The sequence below is a fragment of the Lissotriton vulgaris genome, unplaced genomic scaffold, assembly GCF_964263255.1.
Source record: "Lissotriton vulgaris unplaced genomic scaffold, aLisVul1.2 SCAFFOLD_220, whole genome shotgun sequence".
NCBI classification, from domain to species: Eukaryota; Metazoa; Chordata; class Amphibia; order Caudata; family Salamandridae; genus Lissotriton; species Lissotriton vulgaris.
This window is the reverse complement of record NW_028248788.1, coordinates 169480-188486: the sequence shown is the minus strand read 5'-3', so window position 1 is coordinate 188486 and position 19007 is coordinate 169480. Positions and strand designations below refer to the sequence as shown.

The window sequence follows — 19007 nt, the reverse complement described above, 5'->3', positions numbered from 1 at the left end:
GCGAGAACTCCTTGGCATTGATAATTGTTATTCTAGAACAGGAGTCAAACAATGCTTCTAGGTCAACCTCTCCTACTCTGATGGTGTCTTTAGGACTATCGACTTGATCTTCATCTACCTGTGCTGTAACTTCTGCACACATGGGGTTTCTGGGACCAGACGCCTTCAACTCTTTTACTTGCACAACAAACTCGTCGCACACCACATTCGTTCTGTCTCTACTCTGTCTACTGGCTCCCTGCCCACTCTTGCAATATTGCTTGAAATGGCCTTTCTTACCACACTTGTTACATGTGAATCTGAGAGCGGGACACTCCTTGTCGTTGGCTAAGTGCCCTTGTTTGCCACACCTGTAGCAGGTACCTTTGAATAATCCTCCTGGCCTGCCTTCCTTCTGTTCCTTGCCCACTGCCTTCTGACCTTTAACTACAGAGACAGTCTCGCATTCGGACACCACCTCACTGACATTGATCTTGTCATCGTTCTTCTTCTCCCCTGCATCTTGCTTAATCTCCTTGACGCACTGTAACATGTGCTCTACCTGTTTTGCTATGATGAGAACTTCTCTCAACGGTGGGTCATCTTTAAGCCATAGCTCTTCACGCACTCGTTCCATCCTGCAGGTCAAGACAAACTGGTCCCTAATTCTCTCCTCACTCGCTCCACCAAACTTGCACGGGGCGGCTAATTTCCTCAACTCAGACACAAAGTCTTCTATGGACTCTCCTTCCTTCTGTGCTCTCTTCCCAAAGTGGTACCTCTCCATGATTGTGCTTGTCTTAGGGAGGTAGTGCAGATCTAACTTCTTAAGGCTAACTTCAAACTCATTCAGGCCTCTTGCCTCCTGTGCCCCTAAATCTGGGAGATGGTCTAGAACTTCCTCCCGTTCTGCGCCTAGGTAATAGGCCAACAAAGCAACTTTCCTTTCTAACCCTAAGTTAGGCCCACACACAGTTGCGTAATTTAAAAAGACTTTCTTCCATTTTTTCCATAGGATGGTGGGGTCACCTGGGTTGGTTAAGAAAAAAGGGTGGAGGGGTTACACTTTGCATGTTAAAACCACAACGGTCTAAGTGTGTCTCAGAACCTGGAAGCCTGCACCAACCCCCCTGTAAGACTTAAGGAGTTTTGGTGAGCACAATGAGCCTGTACCAAGAAAGTATGTCAGGAAATACTACTAAAGGCCACAATCTTACTATGGCAAAGTAACACTCTGGATCAAAGGATACTGAACGTACAATAGGCTAATAAACAAGCTACAGAGATACTTGTGAGTCTACATCCACATGAATAGGTGAAAGGGACATTGAACTGGCAGTGAAGATATCAAAGCAGCAGTATAAGAACACAATTTGTATATATTCTCTTGCACGGCCCTTGCACCATAGGACTGAGAGTATTCAGCACATGACCAACTGTTGGCAGAAAAATAAAGGTTCACTACTTGTTCAGGGTGTGAAGACACGAAGTTATCACTCTACTGCCAGCACAGTTCTAAAAGAGGTGGCAAAAACTCCTTCATTCACATCCACTGCCCAACGCTGAAACCACCAACAGTTCTTGAGGAAACCTTTTAAAGTCTCTGTCAAACCGCATGCAGAGCATCAATCACGTGTGGTAATAATTCGCCTCGCCTACCGTGCTGGTTTACACACACTGTCTGAAGTGATAGAGGAGCTGCCACACGTACGCTCGCCTGCTGCGTGGGCTTCCGAAACAGAAGAGACTTCCCAGACGGAGAGGTGGTAGCACACAGGTCTCTCGCCAGTCTGTGTCACTGGGGCCTCTAAACCTGCCGTTGAGTACTCAATCTAACTAGGCAGCTGCCTATGCGCCAGGTCCCTTCGCGCGTTGCGTTGCGCTGAGCGTGCCCTCTCCAGGTGAAATGCTTGCTTCTCCGATGCCTGAGCAACCAACACAACCTCCTCTCCGCTATACGTGGCAGTATTATTTTAGGTGAAGGTACAGTTCCTACAGAAGAATAGCTGCTGGAGGCTAACTTTCAAACAAATCCTGAGGTGGATGTGTAAATCGCGCGCCTCGCTCCCGCCTTCCTTCACTACCAGGCGGCGCTTGATTCATAAGCTAGCAAGGCTCGGTTATCGAGTGACGTCTCACATACTCTTAAGTCTACCGCTTAGATTTCTCGCCACACGGAGCATTCAGGAAGATCCTTTCTATGCGCGCAGGGATGGCAGACACGCGTTACCTTACTTCGGAGAGTTGGTTGCTTGACGAAGAGTAAAGACCGACCCGTGGTCGCTCCTTCATGTACTTTTCTAGGCTTCGTTCCTTCCTTCTCTCTCCTTCTTCCCTGGGCTGTTCTCTCTCTGCGCTGCCGTCTTGGTTTCCACAGCAACTCGAAACTCTTCCAGTCAGCCGGCTGCTTAACTAGAGTCAGCTGTTTCTCGCCAGCGTGTTGAGGTCGCAGAAGGTCACCCTCGTCGCCAGTGTAGTGACGGCTTCAAATGAAAGTCGGAGCCGTCACGTGAGAGAACAGAAATGTTTATTCAAAACAAGTACAAAGACCTGCGACCTCAGCCACAGCCTCTCGGTAACGCTGTCACGCCTCAGTGTCCCCGCCGCTCGCCTTGGAACGCTGGTCGCGGTGACATTCTAAGTGATGTCACCGCGAGCAGCACCATCACACGCGGAGCCGCCGGGGGGAACAAAGAGGGAGATACCACACACAGCTCCTATCTTAATTTGGGGCAAGGTGATCAACATTTTTTCGATTTTAGTGTGGAAGTACTCTGCTAGATCGTTGCATTTGTCTTCCAGATTATCCGTGGGGGCAGGAGGTGTGGGAACCCTCAGGAGTTCTTTGACCACCAGGAATGTTTCTCTAGAGGAATTGGAGGCATTGCTGATTTTCTCCTCCAAGAATTGGGTTTTGGCTAGCCGGATGGAACTCTCTTCAGTGTCAGGGACAGAGGTGACAGTCGCCCAGCGGGAGGTGGAGCCAGCATTGTGGTCAGGCAGGCACAGCCCTAGTCACTCCCAGGTGCCATCTCCTCCCACTTCCCTGGCAGCAGATGCAGCCTTTCATCCATGGGCTGACTCAGACAACCTCCTGGGGCTCCCGAGCCCCTGTCACCCTCAAACCAGACAGTCAATCCACAAGCAGGCCCAGGCACTCCTGGACCAGGCTCACCAGCCAATCACACGCCAGACACAAATTACACAAATATGCCAACTTCTAAAAGTGGCACTTCTAGACTAGACACAATTATGCCGCATATACCATTACGCAGCATTCAATCTCACAAGTTCGCACATATCAAACTCAACCCTGCACTCCCCACACATCAGGAACTACCATGGGCATACATATTCCCCATTCATTCCTATGGGAGGGCAGATCACTCACCACACATGCACAGAGAGCTCAAGCACTTTACACTGTACCACAGTGAAAAAGTGTGCAGAGGCCTAAAATCACCACCACCAGGTTCCAGAAACAGGCTAGGAAAAAGCAAAAAGTCTCGGGGTGAACCTGCCAAAAGGGCCGGGTCCAACATGAACGTTCCTTTTTCAAAATGGGCTGCTTGATTTTTCAGGCATTAGCAGGCAGCGGGCCGGCATTCTTAGCTTCAAAGATCGCAGCCTATGTTCCTAGCAGGGACCTGCGGTCTTCTTCTAAGCTCCTTCTATGTGTCCCCCGATTTAGGAAGAAAAAACATGGCGGCATGAGGTTCTCTGCCCTGGCCCCGGCCTTTTGGAATGCTCTTCCCTTGAGTATCCGAACTGCTGCCTCCTACTCGATCTTTCGCAGGACCCTCAAGACCCAGCTCTTTTCGCGCACCTTCTCCTAATAGGCAATCTCCCTATCTGCCCTGTCCAGTCTGCTCGTCCTCAGCGCCAAGAAACCCTTTCGGTATATGAGTGCTTTATAAATGTTTTAACTTCAACTTCATATAAACATATGTATTTATATGTATTTTCTATATGCTCCGGGATCCCGCACAAAGGCGGGGAATATTCATAGATTATGACTTTGATGAGTGTACCCCTGGATGAGAACTAGGATTACAGGTAAGTAACAAATCCTTCTCCACCACAGTCTGCTATCGCCACAGTTGTCAGCTTGGTTCATGAATTTCGAGCAGTGTCCACTAGCAGGATATATACAGCAAAATAGAAGACATTCTGCATTTAGTGTTCATCCAGCGGCCTACGGCCTTTTTCTAAACAACATCATCAGATGTTTTGCCTACCTGGATCTGGCATGTGCAGAGAGTCTGTGAAACGCAGGCGCTTACAATTTTTAAAAAAACCTACTTGCAGTTCTCTAACGACAGTGTGACACTGACCAAATCCATGGTTTATACCTTCATACCTGAGCTTCCAACAGAATTTCAGCTTAATAAACCAAGGGTCCTTGAGTCTTTTTTCCGGACTCCTACGCATGCATCAGAAAGAGCCTCTCTGGACATGTGCAGGTGTCTGAAGTTCTGTCTGGACAGAACAAAAGGATGCAGAAAGTCTGATTAGTTACTAGTAATGTTCACAGACCCAAGGAAAGCAAAGACTCTCAAGGTTGGCAGGGGCAGCACTTGCCTTCTCTCAGGAAAGCCGGACCTCCTCTTGTAAACTCAGCTGCAGCCCTGCATCAGGCAGACAGCTGGGCCGGTGGCCCTCTAAGCCAGGGGCCCATTCCTGCCATCTGCCGAGCAGCTACCTGGAAGGATAGGCATACCTTTACTTAGCACTACTGCTTGGATTCTATTGCAGACAGAGATATGGCAGTGGAGGGATCAGTACGGTATCATATTTCCTGATAAAGATGAGCCGTTCTATAAAACCACCAGCTGCAGAGTTTTGATTGTAAAGTATGCTCGTGCTTTATATTCCGATTCCAGCATGTGAATCTATGAAAGATCCAATCACAGAGAAGGAAAATGGTATGTTCGAGGCATGTGAGCTGCAGATTACACACTGTGCATAGATCGCCACCAAGTGTTGGGCCTTGATGTTTGCACTTGTTTTTTTCCTGAAAAATTCTTTGGAAGTCACAAGATAGGTGACTCCTCCTTTGGATCACATTGCGCATGGGCATCGGCTCCATCCTCAGATTTTTTTTGTTTGCCGCCACCGGGCTCGGATGTGTTTCCTGCACTCCATGTTAGAACCGATATTCCTTCGCCGCGAAATCCTCACTTACTCCGACTGTATTGTTTCTAACGCGTTTCCAATCGGCGCTACTCTTCAACTCCGAATTCTTAGATTCCGGTCGTCGACAAGGCCTTTGGGCCTACCCATGTCTCATCTTCCAGCTCATGGAAAGGACGCCATTTAAAAGATGTCCTCAATGTGTGTCGAAGTTTCCCCACACCGATCTCCATGAGGTGTGCAACCTTTGCCTCTCACCAGAGCACAAGGCCAGAGACTGTTCTGCGTGTGCCTCTTTCCGTTTCAAGAAACAATTCGGGACCGACGAGCTCGAAGAACAATAGCTCGCTCGTCAGTTTCCATCCCAGACGACCTCTTCGAAAAGGGCGTCGACGTCCCAGAGCAGCTGCAAGAACATGGCGTCGACAACAACTCCGAGGCTGAAGATTCAAAAGTCGAGGACATCACTCCTGCGCAGAGGGTCGTAAGTAAGAACGTCGACCCCGACCCTTCCTCGACACCTTCCAAAAGGGCTTCGGGCACACTCTCGCCTTCGGGCCTGGGAGCACACTGAGAGACTGCTTCCCATGCCCCACCTTCGAGCTCGGCAAAGAAGCCTAATAAGCCTTTGGGTGACTCAGGCTCGAGTCAGCCTACCCCCGATGCCGGAGCACACCTACTGGCACCGAAAAAGAAGCCATCTTCTTCCTCCACGCCAGCTGCTTCCACATCTAAGCACTTGGCACCGAAGACTGGCACCGGCTCCTCAGCACCTAAACCACACTCGGAGCAGAGCAAGAAATTGCCACTCAAAACATCTCGACTCCCACACTTTGGATCCGAAAAGTCCTTCGGGCCCAAAAAAGCCATCAGAACCGAAAAAAGCTTCAGAGCCGGGAAAGCCCTTGGAACCGAAAAAACCTTTGGAACTGAAAAAGACAAATGTTCCATCAACCAAAGACATTGCCAAGGAACATGTTTCAAAGCCAAGAGATGCTCAAAGCTCGGTGCCCAAAAAACCTTCGGGACCCAAGGATCTACCCTCTACAGAGGACCTATACCGTCCAGACCCTACGCAAAAGACTCTATTTAAAGATCCTAAGACTGGTCTACTGACTCTTACATCTGAAAAAAGACCACTAGACGCACCTGCTCCTCATCCTAAGAAGAAGGACATTGCAACATCTTCTCTAAGGATACCTTCTCCTCCGTTACCAGATGATGATGGGGACACTTCTAATGACACAGGGGATGGCGCAGACAGTGAGCCACCAGATAATTCTACTCCACCTCGCTCACCTGACCCTTGGAATGACTATAGCACCCCAGATGTCCCGAACGTTCCACAAGAAGACGTATATCCCTCCAGGCCTTCACGACCAGAAGACACTATGGGGTTTAACCAACTTGTACATAGGGCTGCCCAGTATCATGGGCTGACCTACATACTGACCCAGTGGAGGAAGACTACCTTATGGATACCTTTGACAATACACAAAGGTCAACCTCAACTTTACCCATGCTTAAAGGGGTTATTAAACACGCAACAGATTTCTTCAAAGACCCAGTTGGGGCTCGAATCATCAACCCCCGAATCCAAAAGAAATATAAAGCTGCCCCTTCTGATCCGGCCTACATTAAAAGGCCTGCACTATTAGACTCCCTTGTAGTCTCCAACGCACGCAAGAGAGCAAATTCACAAACATCAGGCGAGGCTCCCCCGCCAGATACAGAGTCTAAGCTCCTTGGCGCATCAGGGAAAAGAACAGCGTCACAGGCATCAAACATATGGCGTATTGCAAATACTCAAGCATTACTTGCAAGATATGATCGAGCACATTATGATGAATTAGAATCCATAATGCAGCACCTTCCAGATAAATACAAAAATAGGGCAAATGAGCTTTTACAAGAGGGTAAAAACATCACCAATACCTCTATTTGTTGTGCCCTAGATGCAGCAGTTACTGCTTCAAGGGCAATTAATACCAGTGTCCTTTTACGTAGACATGCTTGGCTACGCATTTCAGGTTTTAAACCTGAAGTACAAAGTGCCATCCTCAACCAACCCTTTGATGAGCAACACTTATTTGGGCCGAATGTGGACGTATCCCTAGAAAAAATGAAAAAGACACGGACACAGCAAAATCTGTGGGCGCCTTGCAGTCGCAAGCTCCCAGACGTTCTTTTCGTCACTCATCTTACAGAGATACTCCTCAGTTACTCCCTCTACCTCTTACAAAGCCCCTACCCAGCCCACCTATGGCAGAGGCTACCAAAGAGGAGGTTACAGGGGTAGCAACAACAAAGGCAGAGGCAAAACTAATAACTCCCACTCTGCCTCCACCCCCGCCCAATGGCTTTCCCCGGCTAACCCCACCACATTCCACCCCAGTTGGGGGAAGACTACAACAATTCCTTCCTGCCTGGATCAACAGACCAGTGGGTGCGACAAATGTCACAAGAAAATTTAGTTTTACTGAGACAAGAGGTAACCTCTCTCCTACAAAAAAGCGCAATAGAATTAGTTCCATTGCCTCAATAAAACAAGGGAGTGTACTCCCTGTACTTTCTTATCCCAAAAAAGGACGGCTCTCTCAGGCCTAGTCTAGACCTCAGATCACTAAACCTGTACATACAATCAGACCACTTCCACTTGGTCACGCTTCAGCAGGTCCTTCCTCTTCAGTTACAAAACGACTAACTTGCTACCCTAGACCTAAAGGACACTTATTTCCACATTCCTATTTACACATATCAAAGAAAGTATCTCAAATTTGTACTAGACTGTCATCACCATCAATTCAAAATACTCCCGTTCGGAGTCACAACAGCACCAAGAGTGTTTACCAAGTGCCTAGCAGTAGTAGCAGCACACTTACGAAGACAGCACATTCATGTCTTCCCATATTTAGACGACTGGCTCATAAAAGCCAGCTCACACAGTCAGTGTGTACAGCATACTCACACCACCATCCAATTACTTCACGACTTGGGATTCACAATAAACCACACCAAGTCTCACCTACAACCGTCCCACATACAACAATATCTCGGTGCCACAATAAACACTGCATTAGCGCTCGCTTATCCATGTCCTGCCAGGATAACAAATATGCAAGCCGTACTAACAAAATTCCAACCGCAACACTCTCTTCCAGCTCGGGTGTTCATGCAACTCATAGGGATGATGGCCTCTTGCATATTCATATTACCTCATGCAAGGCTACAAATGCGTCCTACTCAAGAGTGTTTAGCACGACAATGGAACCAGGCTCAAGGTCAATTAACAGACCTAGTGTTGGTAGACGGTCAAACTCGCCGCTCTCTGCAATGGTGGAACACCAAAAACCTTTCCAAGGGCTGACCGTTCCTAGAGCCAGTCCATCAAATAGTCATAACAACGGACGCATCGCTCTCCCGCTGGGTAGCTCACCTACTGCAGCACACCATGCAGGGCAGGTGGACACCGGAACAAAAGTTACTCCACATCAATCACCTGGAGTTACTAGCCATATTTTTAGCACTAAAAGCATTTCAAAAGCAAATATCAGGCAAAGCTGTCTTAGTCCGCACAGACAACATGACAGCCATGTATTACATCAACAAACAGGGGGGGACACACTCTCTGCAACTCTCTGTTAGCGCAGCAGATTTGGAGATGGGCCATACCACTAAAGATTTTTCTCTTAGCCCGACATGTTCCAGGAGCACAAAACTCCATAGCGGATCTGTTAAGCCGTCAAACGCAACAGATTCACGAGTGGCAACTTCATCCACAAGTTCTTCAACCATTCTTTCAGATGTGGGGACAACCTCCGATAGACCTCTTCGCTACCCACGAAAACGCAAAATGCCCAAGCTTCGCCGCCAGATATCCACACCGCTGTCCAAAGGCAATGCGATGTGGATGAACTGGTCCGGCAAATTTGCGTACGCCTTTCCACCTCTCCCACTACTTCCATTAGTGGTACGCAAACTACAACAGCATTCCCTGACACTCATTCTAGTAGCTCCAACTTGGGCCAGACAACCGTGGTACACCACACTGCGGTAACTTTCTGTGGTACCGCACCAAAAGCTATACCTGTCTCCACGCCTATTAACCCAGAACCATGGAGATATCAGACACCCGGACCCAGCTCAGCTCAACCTAGCGATTTGGCTCCTGAAGTCATAGAGTTTGGTTACCTTAACCTTCCCCCTACCTGTATGAACGTTATTAAAGAAGCCAGACGTCCCACCACTAGGACATGTTATGCAGCCAAGTGGAAGCATTTTGTAATATGCTGTCAAAACAACCACATCAATCCTTTAGATGTGTCTATTCAACACATCATAGGATACTTACTACACCTTCAAAGATGTAACTAAGCTTACACATCTATTAGACTGCACCTTGCTGCCATTGCAGCATACCTACAAATGGACAACATTTATCACTTTTTAAAGTACCTGCCATAAAGGCTTTTATGGAAGTATTCAAAAAAATAATTCCTCCCAGAACGCCACCTTCACCAGTGTGAAACTTAAACATTGTTCTCACACGGTTAATGGGACCTCCCTTTGAACCTTTACATAAATGTGAGCTGCAATTCTTAACTCGGAAAGTTGCTTTCCTAGTAGCTATTACTTCTCAGAAGAGTTAGTGAGATACAAGCATTCACCGTTCAAGAACCTTTTCTGCAAATGCACCACAATAAAGTTGTTCTACGAACTAATCCTAAATTCCTTCCAAAAGTCATTTCACCCTTTCACCTCAATCAATCTGTAGAGCTGCCTGTATTCTTCTCGCAGCCACAAACAGTCGCAGAAAGAGCTCTTCATACCTTGGATGTCAAAAGAGCATTACTTTACCATATTGAAAGAACACAACCTTTTCGCAAAACAAAACAGCTTTTTGTGTCCTTTTCACCACCACACAAAGGCAACCCTATCTCAAAATCTGGGATAGCTAGGTGGATTGTCAAATGCATACAGATTTGTTACCACAAAGCTAAACGTACGCGATCTGTTCCTGAAAGATAGAGGCTTCAATGGCATTTTTAGGGAACATTCCCTTAGATGACATATGCAAAGCAGCTACATGGTCTACAATGCACACTTTCACAAAACACTATTGTGTAGATGTGCAAACTAAACAACAAGCTTCTGTGTGCCAGGCTGTACTAAAAACTCTGTTTCAAACCACTGCAACAGATACGGGTGGTCGCCGCTAGGTGTGGGAACTGATATATAATCTATGCACAGTGTGCAATCTGCAGCTCATATGCCTCGAACGGAAAATGCTACTTACCAGTATGCACCTGTTCTTGGCATGTAGAGCTGCAGAGTTACACACGCCCACCGCCTCCCTGGCTATCTTTATCTGTTCCAGTATTATCTTAGTTAGATACAGCTTACATGTACTTTCTTGCAAAGCTCCATCATTTCCCTAAAGGCAAAAAACAATCTGAGGATGGAGCCGATGCCCATGCGCAATGTGATCCAAAGGAGGAGTCACCTATCTCGTGACTTCCAAAGAACTTTTCAGGACAAAACAAGTGCAAACATCCGGGCCCAGCACTAGGTGGCGATCTATGCACAGTGTGTAACTCTGCAGCTCTACATGCCAAGAACAGATGCATACTGGTAAGTAGCATTTTCCTTACCTAGAACTCCAGTTCTCCAATGTTGATCTCTTTCATGAAGTCACACGTGTGCTTCCGTCCTCCCGGATGGCGGCTCATCGTTAAATATTCTGTGGTTTTGACACTTGTTCATGAAGTCTGAGGTGATCTAGCCTTGGCGAGTGTGTACAGTCAGGGCCAGTGAGCAGATTAAGCTTCTAAAGTCACACTTTTTACTGCATTGAAGGTGTTTACAATAACATAATAGTTTTCTGTTATTACCACGTACGTGAATCTATGAAAATACCAACATAGAACTGCAGTTTTAGTTAAGTAACTTTTCTCTTCTGCCACAGAAGTGATGGGCGGAGTCAGTAGGAGTGGCGTGGCTAGGGCATAAGGAGAGCCTGGGGTCAAGGGTTCCGGATCAGTGGAAGTAGTCAGGTGGCAGGGGTGGCATGGCTAGAGCTAGGGTATAGGCAGAGCAGGGGGTCAAGGGTTCTGGGGCAGTGGAAGTAGTCTGCTGGTGTCAGGTGGTGTGGCTAGGGCATAAGCAGAGCCTGGTGTCCAGGGTTCCGTATCAGTGGAAGTAGTCAGGTGGCAGGGGTGGCATAGCTAGAGCTAGGGTATAGGCAGAGCAGGGGGTCAAGGGTTCTGGGGCAGTGGAAGTAGTCTGCTGGTGTCAGAGGTGGTGTGGCTAGGGCATAAGCAGAGCCTGGTGTCCAGGGTTCCGTGGGCAGTGGAAGTAGTCTGAGGTGGCGTGGCTAGAGCTAGGGCATAAGCAAAGCAGGGGTCAAGAGTTCTGGGGCGGGCATTGGAAGTAGTCGGCAGGTAGGTAGGTTGGCAGGGGCACAGCTAATGCAAGAGCATAAGCAGAGCAGGGGGATAAGGCTTCTGGGGCAGTGGAATTAGTCAGGTGGCATGGCTATAGCAAGGGCATAAGCCGAGCCTGGGGCAAGGGTTCTGGGGCTGTGGAAGTAGTCAGGTGACAGGGGTGGTATGGCTAGGGCATAAGCAGAGCCTGGGATCAAGGGTTCTGGGGCTGTGGAAGTAGTCAGGTGACAGGGGTGGTATGGCTAGGGCATAAGCAGAGCCTGGGATCAAGGGTTCTGGGGCCGTGGTAGTAGTCAGCAGGTGGCAGGGGTGTCATGGCTAGAGCTAGAGCTAGGGCATAAGCAGAGTTGGGGTCAAGGGTTCTGGGGCAGTGGACGTAGTCACGTAGCAGGGGTGGCGTGGCTAGGACTAGGGCATAAGCCGAGCCTGGGGTCAAGGTTTCTGGGGCAGTGGAAGTAGTCAGCAGGCAGCCGAGGTGGCGTGGGTAGGGTATGAGCAAAGCCTAGGGTCAAGGGTTCTGGGGCAGTGGAAGTAGTCGGTTGTGGCAGGGGTGGCATAGCTAAAGTAAGGGCATAAGCGGAGCAGGGGGTCAAGGGTTCTGGTGCAGTGGAAGTAGTCAGGTGGCAGGGATGACCTAGCTAGAGCAAGGGCACAAGCAGAGGAAGGGGCAAGAGTTCTGGGGCAATGGAAGTAGTCAGAGGTGGCGTGGTTCTAGTTGGGGCATACGTAGAGCCAGGGGTGAAGGGTTCTAGGGCAGTGGAAGCAGTCCCATGGCAGCGGTGACATGGCTAGAGCTAGGACGTATGCAGAACCTAGGGTCAAGGGTTCAGGGCAGCAGGAGCAGTCAGCAAGTGGCAGGGGTGGTGTGGAAGTAATTGGAGGTGACAGGGATGGCATGGCTAGAGCTAGGGTCAAGGGTTCTGGGCATTGGAAGTAGTCAGGTGGCATGGCTAGAGTGAAGGCATAAGCAGAGCCTGGGGTCAAGGGCTCTGGGGCAGTAGGTGTAGTTGGAGACAGAAGGTGACATGGAATGACGTAAGTCCGAGCCGGGCACAGCTAAAGCCTAAGCTGGTGACGGTGACACAGTGTGACATAGCTAGAGACCGAGCTATCTGAAATTCTTATATTGAGATAAAAAAGAGGTTCTTTGAGCTCCCAATGGTGGGTTGATTACTGTCTCTGAACGCAGTTAGGGATGGTGTTGTGGAGATTGCTTAAGGTGGTGCCCTGTCTGGGTCTTGTAGTGAGAATCTGAAGGCTGCTTGGGCTCGGCCTCAAAAGGCCTCTATTGGAGGGGATTTCCAGGTTTTTAGAAGGAAGCTTTCATCGGGCTCTGGAGAGGTCCCATTGAATGTTATTATTGACTACCAAAAGCTGCTTAAAATGAGGCTCTGGAGGGGTTTACCTGAACTTCTTCAGGTGGCTTAGTTGAGCTTTTTTAGGATGCTGATGTTTGTGCTCTGTAGTGTTCCAACGGCTGGGCTTCGGTCGATACTGATTATGGATGCTTAGCAAGCTACGATGGAAGCAGTGCTGACCTCTGCTGAGCTCTGGAGGGAGTGGGGCATTGTCTATGATGCTGTGAGGGGGCTGCTCAGAATGGTACTTATGGCTGCGAGAAGTGCTTAGAGGTTAACTTTGGTGCTCCGGATGTGGCTGTTAATGTTTCTTATAATGAGAGCTGTAGATGGTGCGCTGATGGGCTCTCATGAATGCTTTCGGCTTGCTTGGCTCTCACGTATTCAGTCGGCTCTCACGGCTTCTTCGTTTGCTGCTCTAGAGGGTGCTTATGTTCTCTGGATGTGGCTCTGCCGAGTGCTTTCCTTCGCCTGTGGGGTGGGGTCTGGTGTTTTCATTGTGCTTTGGATGGCACTCAGAATGTGGCCCCGGAGGCAGCATTGATAGTGCTTCGGAAGTAGCTCTTGATGGTACTAATATTGTGGCTCAGGAATGAGGGTGTGGATGATGCTTGGGGGATGGACTCTGGAGGGGCCCCTGACCTTAGGATGTGGCTCTGGAATGAGGGTGTGGATGATGCTTGGGAGATGGACTCTGGAGGGGCCCCTGACCTTAGGATGTGGCTCTGGAATGAGGGTGTGGATGATGCTTGGGAGATGGACTCTGGAGGGGCCCCTGACCTTAGGATGTGGCTCTGGAATGAGGGTGTGGATGATGCTTGGGAGATGGACTCTGGAGGGGCCCCTGACCTTAGGATGTGGCTCTGGAAGGGGCTTTTGCTGATTCCCTAAGACATAGCTCTAGAGGGGGCTTCTGTTCTTAGTTGAAATGTGACTGTGGGGGGCTCCTAGTGCTGCTTTAATACGTGTCTCAGGAGAGCGCTCCTGATCTTGGTTATAATGTGTAGGAAGCTGGCTCTGTATATACTATACTAAAGTGAGGCATAGTGTGCGCAGAGTCAAGTGGAACCCCAAAGGTAGGCAGCGGTAAAGTTAGATAGCACCTCACTCTCTATTTGTGGTAGTCTGGGCGAGCAGTAAAGCAGTAAGAGAGGAGTGTTAAGCATTTATTGTGCAAACCCAGTCAGCAAATGAATTCACACACTCAAAGACTGAACTTCAGACCAATTGTTTTTGTATATAGATATTCTTTTAGTTCTTTTATTTCCTAGAACCAAGCAAGCCTGGCACAGGTAAGCAAGAAATACTTTACAGTAGTAATGCAGTTTGCAAGGAATACAGTACTGGTACTGCGAATGCAATGCTTTGGAAATACAGTACATATACTTTGTCTAGGCTTTTTAGTAAAGTTACAGGTAAGTTACTTTTGAGATTACTTTTCTTACACAGTGTAGTATACCTGGATACTACACTGCGACATTTTTTGTAAACAGGTATGTAAAATCGTTTTGTTGGTGCAATTTTAAAGAATTTCTTTAGGTTTTCAAACTCCACACTTACAAACTTTTCCAAGAAAAACAGGCAAAGTTATCCTATGGAGAAAAATAGTGTTATCGGTTTTAAGGTAAGTATTTGGTAGTGGAAGTTGAGGTTCTGGGGGTACACTCAGGGTCCCCCAGGATCAGGTATGCAGTCTTGTTATACCCTCAGTGGCACTAGGGCAGCTGGGTGCAGCGTGCTGAGGCCGAATGTTATCCAGTGGGGTATAGGGGCATCCGGTTGATGGCTGCTGACCAGCAGGCCACTTGGTTATGGGAGCAAAGCTCCTGGACTCTAGCTCAGGGCAAATGGGGAAACAAAGTAGCACCAAAGGTGCACCCTCAGCTGCACTGGGGCGGCCGGGTGCAGGGTGCTGTTTCGACGTCGGGGCCCTGTTGTTTGCAATAGGGGAACCTCCAGTTTGCAAAGGCACTGCAGGCTCGGGGACAAAGGTCTTCTGGGTGCGACCACCACTTCGAGAGGTAAGTTGGGATGTTGGGTGTTGGTTAGACACAGTTAGTTTGGCCACCCAAGGCGTGGGGTATCGGTTGCAGGGTTGCCTTTTAAGGTTGGATCTTCTTACCAGCTCCTGGTTGCGTTTGTGGGGACCGTCAGGATTTAGGCTGCAGGCGTTGGCTGGAGGCTTGAGGCAGGTCAGGGTTTGCCGAATCTCATCTCAGGATCGCCGGGGAGACCTCCTCATGGTGATGCCCACTCAATCTCGGGCCGTGGACGGCGGGTGCAGAGTGGTGCGGATTTGCGGTGGCCGGCCGGAGCCAGAGGTTGGAGATGAACAAATCCAGTGTTCATGGGAGACAGTCTTTGTTGTTGAAGGCAGGCAGGTCTTCCGGGGTTTTTGAGGTTGCTGTCTGCAGGACACACCGGGATTTCGCATGAGCAGGTTTGAGGTGGAGACAGGCCTGTAGGGCTGGGTTCTAGTCAGTGGGCGTCGTCCTCTTAGCTTCGGCACAGTTGTTCAGTCCTTCTTCATCTTTTCTTGTTGTTTCTTCTGGTCTGAGGAAGCAAGGTTCAGGGGTGCCCCTAAATACTGGATTTAGGGGTGTTACAGGTAGGTAAAAAGTTTGGGACCAATGAGTTACTTCCCTGGGGTGGGTACACCCCCTATTCTGCCACCCTCCAGTGGGAGGAGGCATACGTCTTTCCCCGGTTGGCTGAGTTCCCCCCATCTGCAAGATGGAGGGGACTGAGAGTTGTGCTTCACCTCGCCTCCCCCACCTGAGGGGTGGAGTTGGCAGAGGTGGGCACACCCCTCTCCCTCACTTGTTTTTCCCGCCGATTCTCCCGCCCAAAGTGGGTGTCGGAACCAGTGGGGACCAGCTGCTGAAAGCAGCAAGTGGCCTGGGAAAGCTCACAAAGGCGGCAAGCCTTTGTAGCTTCCCCTTCGTGGACCCTGCCCATCCTGGGTGAGGAGGCTTGGCACCTCGTCCCTGGATGTGCATTGTTTCAGGCCCTGAGAGCAGCATGCTCTCGGCCCAGGGGTCCAGAAACATGTCTGGGGGTGGCAGCTGTAGGCAGCCACTCAGCTGGACACCAGTGGTAGGGTAGTTTTCAGGGGGCATTTCTCAGATGCTCTCAAAGTGCATTTTTCATTAAATCCCACACTAGCATCAGTGTGGGTTTAATGTGCTGAGATGTTTGATACCAAACTTCTCAGTCTTCAGTGTAGTCATTATGGTGCTGTGGAGTTTGTAATGACAATCTCTCAGCACCATATACGCTTAATGGCAGCACTGCACTTACAATGTCTAAGAATGGACTTAGACACTGTAAGAGTACAGGGCTCATGCACCTGTATCCTCACCACTGGTATAGGGCACCCAGCTAGAGGGGTGACTGATGTATGCCAGGGCAGTTTTTTGTGGGCATGGCTCACAGGGATGCTTGCCATGTGGACTCTTTACTTTGTTCTGCACCAAGACACGCAGCCTGCCAAGGCAGTGTGTGTGTGTCAGGGTACAGGGCCTCTAAGGGTGGCACAATACGTGCTGCAGCCCTTAGGGGTCTTCTCTGGTCACAGTGCCCTGGGCACCAGGGACTGACCTGTGGCCAGAGATGCCAATTGGGTTTAAGCTTCAATGCCGTTTTAGGGAAAGACCCTAGGCCTTGGGTACCTGGTTGGCAGGAGCCCAGGGCACATTCAGTCAAAGTACATCAGCAATTCAGCAACAAGTTGGGGCAACCATGCAGAAAGAGGGCACCTTTTCACAGGATGTGGCTCTGGATAAAGCTCCTGATCTTAGTTTGGAAGCGTCTCTGGAAGGAGCTCCTTATCTTGGTTAGTATGTAGTTCTGGAGGAGGCTCCTGGCAGTGGGGTAGGATGTGGCCTGGTGTGGACTCCTGATCTTAGTTATGATGTGGCTCTGGAGGGAGCTCCTGATCTTGGTTCGAATGTGGCTCTGGAGGAGGCTTCGGGGGTAGTGCTGTAAGATGTGGCTCTGGAAGAAGCTCCTTATCTTGGTTAGTATGTAGTTCTGGAGGAGGCTCCAGGCAGTGGGGTAGGATGTGGCTCTGTAGGAAGCTCCTGATCTAGATTAGGATGTGTCCCTAGATGGTTCCTGAGGAGACAGATTTGCCTGGGGCTCTGGAGCTGCTAGATTGAGTCTGGGGATTGCTATGCACAGATCCTAAAACGTCTTTTTTTTTTCCTTTTTTTTTCATGAGCCTGCCATTCTTGAGGTGACTGTGTGTGTTTTGGTTTTGGTCAGGAGGGTGTGAGGGATGGGTCTTAGGAGAGGTCCAAGGTTGGGACTCATGATGGGGCATTGGGTGTTGATTCATCCCGATGGTGCTTGGACCGTAGCTCAAGATGAGAGCTCTCCATGCTGTGTATGAATTGCCTCTCGAGGGAGCTTTCTATGGGACTTTGCTTCGGTGCTTCGAATAAGCCTCTGAAAGCGTTAGTGCACGCTACTTAGGACACCGGTTGGAGAGGGTTTCAGATTGTATAACGGATGTTGCTTCGGCTGAGTAATGATTAGCCTTAGCACCCTTAATGATGTTGAGTTCTGCTTACAGGTTCAAAAACTTAAGAAGAGCGTAGTCTTGGAAATCTCCCCTGACCACCGCTAATATGTCGATTGTTTTCCAGATGCGTTTAGGCAGAGGCCGATTAGGTGAGGAAGACTCTGATGTTGATATTGAAGGCTTTGAAGATGATGACGATGATGATGATGGGAAGCCCAAGACTCCAGCTCCTGTGAGTACCGCTCGGGCAAAGGGTTATAAGCACTTACTAGACTCCGGGTCCTGTGACTGCAGCCCATGGCATATCTGTACAAGTCAACACACACCCCAGGGGTAGCCAGGGGCGGGAACTAGAGGCTGTGGGGTCTCAAGGGGGAGCTGGCATCTAACCTACTCTATGCACACAAAATCAGCTACCTGAGAATTGTATTCAGTTATGTGACTGCGTCCCCCTCAGCGGTGCTCAGTAGGAGTGCTGGACATACATAAAAATGTAACGGGTTGTCCTCACGCACCACCAGGTGTCATGCTTCATCATAGGACAACTCGCTCTCCAAAAATACGATTTGATGGAGAGTGCGCCTACACCTGAGGACAGGTAGCCACTTCTAATTTAGGATGGGCCAGTGTAAACAGTGAATTAAAAAACAATGTGGCATCCTAAATCCTATTTATTCCTTGGACAAAACACTTGGTATTAAAAGATGAAACCATGGGGTTATGGTAAACTAGTACCCCATCACCTCTATTACCGTTGTCAACATGTTTCTACCTTGTGGCTTAACTGAGTCCAGGGCATTCTTCAGGACGCACAAACGGGCTCCTAATGAGGCAATTTTGTACTAAGAATAGCCTCGTTAGTAAGGTGACCTTTGTATACCTCTTATCTGAAAAGTAGATGCCTGTAAATACACAAATGACTTATTTAGATGCTATTATTGAGAAAGGGAGACATAAGTAACGCTTATATGATATGTAAGCATTTAGCATACAAATGCTGATGTGATATTGTGACACTTCACACGTGAGGGAATCGTAAAAAACTTTTCTCTACTGAATTGTACATTCACAACATTACCCCAATATGGGGTCTTTAGTGCCCCATGGAAGAAGGGCTCAGAGGCCCTTGTAATCACACTCTAAAGATAGTAAGTTTAAACGGGAAGTTCAAGTAAGACCATATCACACATACTCTCATTCAGATATATCCAGGGAGTAGCTGCCTCAACTCCTTCGATCTCTTACTGCCTCAAGATGCGTCTCTCGCCTTACACCTACACGCGTCCGCTCCCTCCTCTCGACGATGTTAGAATGAAAGGCAGGATGCGTTTTAAGCTCAACTAATTTCGTGGGAATGTAAGATACACTGCACCTGTGGAGTGAAATTTGGCAAATTTTTCGTGCCGGTGCGCTCGTATTGGAGGCACCTGTTTGTTTCCGGTGTCTCAAAGCAATGCCTGCTTGAGGTACGCGTGATGATGATATTGATGACGATGACGTAGCATCCCCAGTCGTCACTTTTATCCCATTGGTTCATTGGAGTTGTAGTTTCTAGATGCCAGACGGTAA

At 48.9% G+C, this 19007-nt stretch overlaps 1 protein-coding gene across 3 annotated transcripts in view; it reads left to right on the top strand.

Moving 5' to 3' along the window:
* LOC147663817 (transcription initiation factor TFIID subunit 1-like) overlaps positions 1–19007 on the top strand; it is a 382030-nt gene that overhangs the window by 291037 nt on the left and 71986 nt on the right. For 2 of the 3 annotated variants that reach the window (XM_086950180.1, XM_086950181.1), the window contains exon 37: positions 17563–17670. The exons of the other annotated variant lie outside the window; for it this stretch is intronic. In XM_086950180.1, the coding sequence (XP_086806306.1) occupies positions 17563–17670 (108 nt within the window). The remainder of the gene's footprint in view (positions 1–17562; positions 17671–19007) is intronic. 3 annotated transcript variants of the gene reach the window in all.